The sequence below is a fragment of the Xenopus tropicalis genome, chromosome 1, assembly GCF_000004195.4.
Source record: "Xenopus tropicalis strain Nigerian chromosome 1, UCB_Xtro_10.0, whole genome shotgun sequence".
Lineage (NCBI taxonomy): Eukaryota > Metazoa > Chordata > Amphibia > Anura > Pipidae > Xenopus > Xenopus tropicalis.
Window position 1 is genome coordinate 79,305,243 of NC_030677.2, and position 12,601 is coordinate 79,317,843.

The following is a 12,601-nucleotide window of genomic DNA, read 5'->3' on the forward strand; positions in this document are numbered from 1 at the left end:
TAAAGCAGTGGCTGGTGAACCACTAGGCTACCTGTGTTGCAGTAGTGTGCAGCAAAGCAAGCACCTACATGGGCCAGAATAGATACATAGTAGAAGAAAACACTATTTATGATAATGTGTCATAATACCAGTGTTTTGTTCCATTTTCTGTTTGCCTCACTCTGTGTCCCTGGTGAATTATACTGGCTACATTTTTATCAAGTGACGAAGACATGTGGGAAGCAGATATTATTCATATTTATATATCAGTCTGTTGTTTATTGCAGTTCACTTGCCCCCTACATAAATCAAGATGATCTATTTCATCAGTTTTGGCAGAGAAATAAGCCCTAGTTGAAACCACTATTAATTTTTTGAAACCACATTAATTTTTTCTTCATAACTGAATAAGGCAAAACAACCTTAAGATTTCCAGCTGTTGCAAAACTACTTTCCACTAACCTCCCAACATCCTGAAACTGTCTCTAGAGCAGCCAACCGGTAAATATGATACTTGCTGCCAATGTTATTAATAGGGTAGATACCTAAAAATATAGGAAGCCCTATATTTTTTTTCCAGAAAAGGTGGCAACCCTAGTTTTCTCTTGGCTAGATTCTGACTTAGCTGTGGGGGGCTGTTTGAATCTTTGTGTACTTGGAATCCCATGGCCTATTTTGTATTCCAGTTCAGACTTTGCTAAATGAACTTTTACCTGGTTTAAAATATGACTTTAGAGACATGTGACTTCAAACCCAAGTACATTTATTTTCACTAATATCATGGTGAAAAGTTAGGCTGTATTTGTATGTTTTTTTTTTACCATATCAAAAATTACAAAATACTAATTAGAAACCAACTCCCACACCAATAAATGAGTGCTATACATAATTTGTCCACTTGATGGTGCCAACAGGCTATACATTTCCATTTTACACGTTTTTCGGTTAGTACAATGACAAGGTAGTTCAACTTGTGTCAAAAAAGAGAAAAACAGGGGTTGGCTCAGCTTCTTCATACATTTGCTATAGAAGCGACAAGCACAACAATTAGTGACTCGTAGGACAAAAATACATCCACTATATTCCTTCATTTTACATCATGTTGGTAAGATGAAGCTGTATTCATGTTCCCACCGCACCTGCACCATTGTTACCAGTCTGACTAGTGTTCTACCTGCAGTTATTTGTGTGAAAAGAGGTCAAGTGCATTCATGCAACTAAACAGCTGCTCTGTATATAACCCATAGGGGGTAATGGTAGTCGCTGCCCTGTACTGTGTTGTTCTTTCTTATGCTGTTTGGGGAAGGACTGGAACAGTTCATAGCTGCCTGTTCCTAAACCAAAGTATATATAAATATGGTGGTGTCTACAGTAGCTACAGTTAACTACAAACACACAATTACTTCTGAAAGCCACCTCAGAATCCCATATATAAAGTCCCATGGTTACCCCACCCCCTACAAAAATTATAAAGATTAATATATATAAAGAGTGTTAGCCATCAAATCATAAATATATATGTAAGCATATATTGATTTATTCCATTAGGTGGCACATACAAGTTTAAGAAGGTAAAATTAATAGTTTAGCAAGTTGAAGAAGAGCAACATTAACTGGACATCAGATCTGTAAAATAAAATATCCTGTTCTCATACATTCTTGCTGACGTATTTCCATCCATATTTAATCCCTAGGACATGATGGAGACAACACTACTGGTGGTTTAGCTGCTTCTGACCAATGCTACCCTTCCTAGTTCTGGAAATCACAATGCCGACTGTATATAGTGATGTGGCAATTAGACTTCCACAGTTTTGCCCTTAAAACTTTTTGATTCTTTTACAAACAGTGAACAGTTAATATGACTATGAAGATTTCCATTCATCCAGGTCATGGTATATCTAGCATAAATAAATCTAAACCAACTGGACTTGTTAAGTAATCATTGAAGAAATTTCACTACTCATCCAAGCAGTTTCTTCATTTCAACTGACTGGTATGGGAAGTCCTCAGCATATTACTCTTCCACTAATCCGATTAGTGGAAGAGTATATATGCTGAGGACTTCCCATACAAGTCCAGTTGCTTTAGATTTATTTATACTAGATGTGAACAGTTAAGTATGTGTTCTAGTATACAAGCAGCTGTCAATATTAAGGGAAAGTTTGTAGGCATCATTCAGAATCCTCCAACACTCACCAGTGGTACACTGGAATAGCACAAGCCATGTAGTATTTAGCACACACAGAATAAACAGTATTTGGGGTTGGTGTTAGATAATTTAACTAACAGTGCAGATAAATATCACTCTGTGATTTTTCCCATAGTAACCAATCAGCAATTAGTTTGAAACAGTTACATACAAGTTAAAAAACAAAACCAAAGATCTGATTTTCTGATGTGGTGGTGATAATCTGCAAAATACTGTAAAAGTCCACCAACAGCAATACAGGAGTTGAGACACTTGCCTCAGGTGGCAGCACCGGACAAGTTAAATCATTATTTTGGCTCTTGTAATGCAGAGAACGCTATTGCACTAGCAATGTGGCCCCCTCTGACATTAAAAAGCTACATGCAGGGGGAGCGAGGGACAGCTAGGACCCCTGAGGCAGCGCTGCAGCCATGCATTTATTTGGGCAAATTGCCAAAAAGTGGATCTTTACTCAATCTGACCACAGAAGTGATTGGCCTAGTCAGACTTAATGTGTCGTATAGGGTACCTTATGTCACCCACCTCTTCCCCCCTTACCTTTCTCCTTTGGGATTATAAGTGTTGGATAGAGAGATCAGTCCTGCTCCAGCCATGGGGAAAGCGGAGAACCTTAACTTAGGCAGCAATTTGGAACAAGATGAAAGGGTCAACAAAAATCCTCCTCTGGTAACTAATTTCTATTTCTTAAAATAGAAATTTGCCTATACTAGTACAGAGAGCATCCACAGACCCACTCCAACACAAAAAAAGTAAACATGGGGTGGGTAAGGGAAAGACTGGTAGAGAAAGTGAAAGTGTTATTTAGCTCTACTACACTGGAAGAGACAAACTCCCTGTTAAAAATGGAACCTTTGCTTCTTAATATAACCCTGACAGATTCTTATAATTCATAAACCTTACCATACCTTACAGCAAATGAAGCGGATATTAATTGGAAATGAAGAGGCAGTAGGCACTAAGTCTGGTAATTCTACATATGCAGTTATAATCATTGGCAATTCAAGACAGGTACAATGTGATCCTTCAATAGGGTGGAACACGCTATTGCTGAAATGCCTTCTCCCCATTCCAGCAAGAATGGTAACTTCAATCTTCAAGTTTTTATTACTAAAGTGCCCCTGCCTCAGGCTACTGATAATATCACACAGAGGCAGCCCAATCTCAGGGGACCTTGCTGCCATGAGGAGGCTAAGTTGATGCCACCCTCCCTGCACTTATTTTTGTCAGAAAGGTTTCTCAACTGGCCTTATGGCAGCAGCAGCCCTGCACTGAAGACCTGTGAAGTCCTGCCAGCTGCTGACTATAATGAATAAGGATTTACCATCTGGAAGATAAAAGAAGATCTGATGAGATTTTAGTTGGAAAGGGTACTGCTTGGGCCCTCTAAATGTGCCAGTAGGCCAGTAGACTTGGTCACAAGAGGGCAAGTCTACACCCAGTGTTTATATGGCCCCCATTAGCCCATGACAGTAAAACAGCGTATGCTACTTAACTTTACACACATATATATACTGCACAAGATTGGATTCACTGGTAATAAATGTAATTTGTCTTTAATTTCAGTTTTCAGCTACAGATTTGGCGACTATCACTATTGCTTTCACTGCTGCTTTCAGATGAATGACTATTTTTTGAATTTTGATGTAAACCACGACATTTCAACTTTTGTTGTCTCTGCCTTTTGCCAAATATAATAGTCCTGAAAATGTTGTGTATTCTTTTGTTATCTTTTTCTTTCACCATGTCATGATTTTTTCCAGTGCCGTCTTTTCCTAAAACGGTAGCTTTATGACCTGGATTTGCTTTTGGATTATTGCCTTTCTTGTTCTTCTGTCTGTTTCCTTTTTGGCCACATCCCAAAAGGCTAGTATGACAATCACCTTCTAAATTTAAAGATAGTTTCTTTGTAGGTTTTAGGTTCTTGCAAAGATGTCCATATTTAATGCAATCTGTGAAATTTTGAGTGTTCCCCTCAGACGGGTACAAACTATTTTTTTCTCCAGTTGAATAGTAAGTGTGGTTATGTGGGATCTGTATGTAACCACTATCCTCTCTTATGAAACCAGGTGCACCTTTTTCTTTATTTATTGTTAATTTTGTGCTGTCTGTGTTTGTTTCTTGCTGCCTTTGTATTTTTGGTGGAATTTCAGTCCCATGATATCCTACTGTATCACCAAATGTAGAAATGGAGACACCTTGATCCTTAGAACTGATGCCAGTTTCCAAGTGGTAATTGACACCCTTATCTGATTTAGTTTCTCCTGCTGCTGCCTCAGTGACATCAGATTCTGCTGTATAACTATACTCTTGAGTAGCTACTTGATCCTGAGAACTGATATCATATATCACCTCCTTTGGGAATTTATTGGTTCCTTCTGTTGTGACAGTTTGGGGAATTATTGTACTAATCTGTGTCTCTCTGTCCTCAACTCGTGTTATATAGTATTCACTTGTAAAATCTGTAACAAACCCAACATTGTCTATTACTATGTGTTTCTCATGTGGGAGTGAAGCCTGCTCATCATGTGTAGTTTTTAATGTTGGCTCAGTGACTAACAATGCTGTGCTATAACCATGCTCTGGAGGGACATCTTTCTCCTGAGAACTGATGTCAAATATCACCTTCGGAAATGTATTGGTTTCTTCTGTTGTGACAGTTTGGGGAAATATTGTACTAATCTGTATCTCTCTGTCATCTATTTCTGTTATAAAGTCTTCACTTTGAAAATCATTTTCTATTAATATGTTTTTCTCATGCTTGATTGTGGCTTGCTCATCATGTGTATTTTTTAATGTTGGCTCAGTGACTAACAATGCTGTGCTATCACCATGCTCTGGTGTAACATCTTTGTCTTGAGAACTGGTGTCTAGTATCAGTTTTGGGGATTCACTGGTGTCTTCTGTTGCTTTAGTTTGGGGAAATATTGTACTAATTTGTGTCTCTCTGGTGTCTTCTTCCATGATATCAGTTGTATGATCCAGTCCAATGTCTGTTTGCCCTTCTCCACCAATTCCTCCTTCTTTCTAAATGCATAAAATGAAACAGTGAGTCAAATATTTACCATCCTTTATTTTCATTCAAAAATAAAAAATTGATGTAGTTCCTAAGTCATCCATTGGCTTTACAAGTTATAGACTGCAATGCTCATTTTTTTTCAGTTATTATTCTAACCTGCTGTTGGGTGGGAACCTGGCAAAATGTAGCCTTTTTTTCTTTTTTAGCAAAAAGTTTTACATTCAGAGTGTCCACTGCACTGGTTGGTTGGGACCAAATCTATTTAATTTTATGGGCCTTAAGGTTAAATGATGAAGTTCCTGCATACAGGTTAATGTGAGTTATGGTTCACAAGGCAAGCTGCAATGATTATGAGCCAACTTGTGCAACCTGCCTCACTTTAAAATTGTTAAAACTGTTTAATTGACAGTTTTTTTTGACTGAATACTACGTTGAAATAATCCTTAAACCACAAAATTGATTTCAACTGCAACCACCGTAAATATTATATAGAACAATTTTTTTTTCCATCTGCCATTTAGTACGGGGTAAAGCACTGATTGATGTTGCTTTATTACTTTGTTTCTGTTCTTCACTCCTAAAGGTTTCTTTGCTAGAAACTTTTATTAAGAATACATTTCCCATTATATTTGTTATAATTTTCTTCCATACAAATCTGTTACTTAAAGACAAATCAGAGAGCACCTGTAGGTCATCATAACAATTTATAATATTAAATTATTGATAAACGAATAATTATTATACCAATATTTCCAAAGTAAAGTCAGAACAAAAAAGAAAAAGGAAAAAGAGTTCCTATCCACATAACTACATAATATAGGGTGTATTGGTCCAATGTTTAGCAATACAGCAAACTGCAGCAGTTTTTCCTTAATTTGCCAGTAATGACTATACCACAGTGTCAGTTTCAATCACAATCCCTAAAGATTAGTAATTTACTATACCTCTGTAGTCGGCTCTTGCTTCCATGGTAAGAACTTGAATACAAAGATATTTAATCCATGCTTGGTATCATAGCCTTTGTAAATTAGCTAAAAATACACAAGAAACATGCAATAAGTATAAAATAGAAATATTATTTCTCTCTCTCTATATATATATATATATATATAAATATATATATATTGTACAACGTAAAATAAATGTAGGAAGGCACATTGTCTGGGTGCATTAAGCATCGAAGGTCATTCCTACATTTAAATACCTTACCCATTAAAGTCTGCCTACTTTAAATAGTGCTCTCAAGTGCCTTTTTGCACATCCAAGCACAATTGATAAAAAAGAACAACCCGGTATTAAGATAATTCACAATAAAATGAAAGATTTGTTGCTATGTAGAAGTTATTATACCTTAAGCATAATCTGTACAAGTTACTTTTTTTCTAAACTGAACACCCAAAAGTAAAAACTGATGACAGAACATGAAACCCTTATATCAGTACAGATAAGGGATCCGTTATCTGGAAACCCCTTATCTAGAAAGCTCCAAATTATGGAAAGGCCATCTCCCGTAGATTTCATTTTAATTAAATAATTAAACATTTTTAAATGATTTCCTTTTTTCTCTGTGTTGAGTAAACAATACCTACTTGATCTTGATCCTAACTAAGATATCAATAATCCTTTTTGGAGACAAAATAATGCTATTGGGTTTAATTAATGTTTAACTGGTTTTTAGTACAATTAAGGCATTGAGGTCCAAATTACAGTAATATCCATTATCAGGAAAAGCCCAGGTCCCATGCATTCTGATGGCCATATTAAGTACTGATACATTGTTTTTGAGAAAGGCACACTCCTAGGGATGTGAGACTGCATGGGTATTTGTAGTGCTGGTCCAGTTAAAATGTCCCACTGTTGTGCTGCACACTGATACTCAAGTCTTTGCATAAGCAAATAGATTGTTTATATGTGCTGAACTGCCAGAGTAGTGTTGAGATCCTGGAAACCCTGGTTGTCCAAAATTATTAGCGCTACCGTCAGCAATATGTAAGTCAACAAAAAGTTTAAAAAAATGTGCTTGGGAGTAAAATTTTAAGGGACCACAGCTCCCATTGCCATCCCCCTGTAATGGATTCCTTTGACTTACTTATATACATACCTGTGGTCTATCATCACAGCAAGGCTTTTCATCTTCAGTATTTACAGGGTTTGTCTTAAAAACAAAATATAATTCAAACTTCTATTTAGAACATTATTAGTGTTTAATTGTAAAAAAACAATTGTAAAATACATACATGTAGTGGTATGGGATCCATTTTTTAGAATTCTTGAAAACTTGTTTTTCTTTTCTTTTTTTTTAATAATTTACACCTTGCCTAAAATCTGCTAAATTTATTTTCCCATCAATGTGTATTTATCTTGGGTTTGTTCAGATTAATTACAATCTACGTGGGGTCAGTTATGATGTGGAATGCAGGGTGCACAGTGCAAAAAACAGATGCAGTTTTTTGCACTTTGCATTCTGCCTTCCATGATTAATACATTTCTTCAGGACTCTGTGCTCCAGATTTTTTATCCGTCATTAAGTGCAAAATGCAGCCAGACCCTGGACAGAACTGCTTTCTGCATGAACACTAAAGGTGGCCACACACGTGCCGATTTGTGACGATTTGCGAAGATCGTTAAATCCGCCACTAACGTTCAGGGCTGAAACGGCAGATAAGGAGGTAGAAACAATAGGATTTCAACCTCCTTCTGCCGATTCAGTCCTGACGGCAGTTTTTGCTCAGGCGCCTTCTATGGCGCCCAATCAAAATCTTTTAACCTGGCCGATCGACGAGTCGACCGATATCAGCAGCCTCTTGCAATATCTGTCAACTCGCCGAATTGCCATACATGCACCGAATATCGGGGCATGTATGGCCAGCTTAAGGGACTGACTTTTGCATTTCTGCAGGGGTCTTTGTAAATGACCCATATATTTTCATTATGAAAGCCTTCAAGGATTAATGAATTGCTGCAGGACTGCAGGGGCCCACACTCTGGTTGAGTTTTTCGATTGATCCCAAACCTAAAGAAGTAAAATCTTTCTTACTTTCTTTATAATTACAATTATGCATTTGCACTTCCCAGTATGTGGAAAACCGCATCATTCAAGATACAAAATATATATTGCTTATAACAAGGATTTCCAGATACTGACTGTCTATCTAAATTGTACACATACATATTGTTAAGTTTTGGTAGCTGAGAAATGAGTAAGGTATAATAGTGCTTTATTAATAGCTTAAATTAGCCTTTACAATTCAAACGGGTGGGCATTTCAAAAGAAATGCCCACATAATGCATCTGGCTCAGTTATAAAGCATACAAATAAAAAAACTAGGAAAGTATGACTGCGTAGCTGTAGTGCATACAGCCAGGGTACTCTGTCTATCTCTCTCCTACAAACACCCTTTCTATAACTGATGAGGGTTTTGATGGTTTTTTATTTGAAACTTTCCAAGAAAATGTGATTAACATAACTCAGACTGACATGTTGGCTGATGTTAATAAATCTATGGACACTCGAAATTCCCACCCCCTCATATCTGGACAGTCAGGGTTACATTGGACAGTCAGGGTTACATTTAGCTGATAGATGAAAAAAGCTATTTATACAGGTCAGACATCTTTCTAAGCTTGCATTAAATCTATGCACTCTGTACTTACAGGAAAACTATATGCTTGAGTGATAAAACACAACCAGACAAGTGTCTTCTTCATCTGTGAATACTTCTGTGGAGGAATGCATAGCTGTCAGAATTGTATTTGAGTTACAAGTGCTATGTGGACTAAGAAGGGCAATCTTAATAAATGAGCAAAAAAGACATTTACTTAGGGCTCACCCACAATCCTTGCACAATCCTTGAGATGTGAATGTCCCTAAACTGTTAAACCCTTATGGTACGTTGCTAAATGTTGTCATAATGAGGAGAACATAACTTTTTCTCTACAGTAGTGTAGTACATCCATATTTGCAGGAGCACATCAGCTACAAGGCACCTACTATGAACCTGAAGCTGAAATGACAAAGAACCTCCTGCCTGATTTCATTGGAGCACACGACCCCTACATTTTTAGTAAAAAAAAAACAATTGCAGAAACACATAAAAAATGATTGAAATAAAATGTTTCCTTTTTGGTAAAAGTTTTTTTTTCTCTATACCAAAAATGTATAAAATATAATTGAAGGGGAGCTGTAGAAGAACCACAACAGTAAAAGTGAAACATAAAACCCTAAAAACAGTACTAAAGAACTTATGTGGCTTAACTACCTATCAGCATTTCCTGTCATTACAGGGGGTGCCCTTGGGACTGTGGGGGCATGGTAAGGACTCACATATGCCTTATCTTGGACTTTCTAGTAGACAATGCAATATAGAATTAACTCTGCTGCATAATTACTGGTATGTGTGCACTAAAGTGATACTTTTGTCACATAATTTCCTTCTTTTTCAGCATACAGGACAGTACAAGACACATGGGCATCTCCTTGCACCTTTGGCTCCCACCAGGGCACCCTAGCTTTGGCATTCTGCATGTCATTGAGAATGTTGTGGCTGTGGTGCCCTGGGTATCCAAGGGGGTTAGGGAGTTCTACGGCTCCCTTCTGGCTGACCATCACTGCAAAGGATAACTGATTAGTACATGGTGGTTCTAAGGGCTGCAATTTTTCAGCCCTTATCTGCAAAATGGGTAATGAAATAAAAGTGTGAACATGTCACCAAGGCTAGCAATCCAACACAACCAATCAGTAGGTAGCATTTACTTGCTAACTAAAAGCAAGCATCTGATTGAGCTATGGGTTACTAGACCCAGTGTGACTTTTATTATATTGCCTCTTAAAACCTGCTTATTGGGTGACACCCTTCCCCCCATAAGCACTCAGTTGACATGTAAAAAGTCATTACAAAAAAGGTCTTATGGGTCAAAGGGGTCAAATTATGTTCCTCTTTTTAAGGTGCACTTTTTGCTTTCAGACTAACTGATGATGATAGTAGGATGATGGTAAAGGATTATTTTATTCCCCCCCAGCTCTTCTGTGACATTTATGCATATCAACATATAATGAAATCAGCTGAAATTTTTTCAACTGAGATGTTTGCAAAATATAGGACTCAATACCTATTCATAGAACTTATAGAACTGAATGCACAAACAATTGATAGTTAGCAATATACTGTGCAAAATAGTTATTTATGCAGCCAAACACATACAATAAAATAATATATACAGCAAACTGCTAACTGTAGAACATTTAACCCATAAAGCCTTTGGCTGCCTAAAAGATTTGAACAATCCACACATGAAACCAGTATAAATGATTAGTTAATTCAGAAATTAAAACTGTGTATAAAAATATGTATAGAGATAATTTGTTACCTGATATGTTTTATCTTTTCTATTCATGTCGATCAGAAAATGCAGCCTGTGTGCCTTCAGAAATTTAAGTTTTTTTATAGCCAATCAGCCGTTTCTCTTTATTGTAGGAAAATTTATGACAGCAGCTCCCAGAAATCATAGTCATCATAACAGAAAAATTTCTGTGGTGCAAAACAATTAGAAAATCTTCCCTATTGCAAAAGTTTGGTGCATCCAAAGTGCATCCAAACATCTGATTTAAATATTTTTAGACTTCAAGCTTCAATATGTGTTAATGGATGGGATTTTTTTGGGTGGTGAGATTTGCAAAATATGGGTGTAAGGATACAAAACACACCAACCGCATTATCTTCCGACAGGAATAGTTGTGGCCTATTAGATTTAGAGCACATGGACTTGGAATCACGTTTCTCCATCTGTTGTTAGGCTGGGCCATCCAATTTATACTAAGCCAGTTCCAGAAAGTACGTTCTGGGTGTCTGTTGTTTACACATTTTTTTTTAATGAGAAACATTTCAGTAAACCCCTTTTATGAAAAAATCTATTTTGCAGTGTACTTCCTACATCCTTGGCTTAACTCTTTGGCACTGCAGGGGTTAGACAGCTTGAATACTACTGTTTCCCTTATCTTTCATTATCAGTAATAATACTATTAGCATTGACTGTTTCTGTTTAGTGAGAGTAATGCATGCTTGTGTGTTTTTTCTGCATTGCAATACAAAGACATAACAGTAATACTGTAATGGAAAAAATATATTGCTGTTTATACAAATATGACAAGGAGAGAAAAACTGCCTAATTTAACTGGAGCCAAATAAGAACCAATACAGATAGTGTTGGATAGATGGTTTTTAGATTTGGAGTTCGGCCGAATCTGCAAATAGAGTTCTGGTGCAGGCTGACTTCAGGTGAAACCTGCTATCATACAAATATTGCTGAACAAATGAGTTAAAGGAATATGTGAGTTATACTGAAGTGTATGTTAACAAAAAGTTGGTCCTAAACTAAACACAAACCAGTGCACCATTATTACTTATATATTAGTCCCTGTCCTCTCTACCATCACTGAAGGGCCAGACACGAGTATATAAATAAGCAAGCAGCAGAGGAAAAGTTGATGCAATATTGATGTAGTTGGTAGGATGAGCCATGAACGCAGTTCGTCCCATAATATTTTCAGTTCAAAGGATGGTTTACATATATAGGGCCTGATTCACTAAAGTGCGATAAAATGTGCGCTATTTTTAGCGTGCGCTATAAATTTTACCACGTCTTCATTTTGGCGATTTTTCGCACGATTCACTATAAGCATACTTGCGCTTTTTTACGCGCGATATTGCATGCGTTATTTAACTCGCAAAGACTATTTCAATGCGGTATTTGCCGGTACATGCGCTAATTTACACACCCGAATAGTCGCCGAATATGAATGGTAGCATTGAAATAGTGTATAAAAATTGCCGCACATATAAATGGTGTATACAAATATTAGCCACATATAAATGGTAGCATATAAATGGTATCATATAAATGGTAGATGCTTATAAATAGTAGCCACTAGTGATGAGCAAATGTGTTCTGGTTATCTTTAGTGAAAAATTAGCAAATCTTTCGAAAGATCCACGAAATGGCAAAAATGTTGTGCGGGCAAAAAAATTGTTGCTGTGACTATTTTTTGACGCTTGTATAAATTTTTGGATGCGCGTTGAATTTTTGCGTGGCAAATTTTTTCATGCGTTTTGCCATTGGCGGATTGTTTTGCGAAACGCATGAAAAAATCCGCCGCGAAAAAATTCAACGCATGTCCAAAAATTCGCTGCGAATCCATGCCTGGCAAAACATTTCATCACTTGTAGCCAAATATAAATAGTCGTGCAAATGAACGCACGCTATGTTAGCCATACACGCCAATACTTGCGGAAATTACTGTATTAAAAATGAACATTTCGCTGCAAACTGGCGGCTGCGTCACTCTAGGGGAAACACAGACCTCAATAAATAACACTGCAAAGTCCATATTTTATTGC

The 12,601-nt window shown here is 37.0% G+C and overlaps 1 protein-coding gene across 1 annotated transcript; it reads right to left on the minus strand.

Annotated features, from left to right (window-relative positions):
• Positions 1 to 2,032: 2,032 nt before the first annotated feature.
• On the minus strand, positions 2,033 to 10,689 carry LOC100488166. Its single transcript, XM_002938626.2, has 5 exons — positions 10,575 to 10,689; positions 8,862 to 8,927; positions 7,309 to 7,362; positions 6,152 to 6,238; positions 2,033 to 5,215 (listed from the first exon to the last, which is right to left on the minus strand). Exons 1-5 carry the CDS (start codon positions 10,599 to 10,601, stop codon positions 3,758 to 3,760), a joined length of 1,692 nt encoding a protein of 563 aa, XP_002938672.2. The 5' UTR covers positions 10,602 to 10,689; the 3' UTR covers positions 2,033 to 3,757.
• Between the last annotated feature and the right edge of the window lie 1,912 nt (positions 10,690 to 12,601).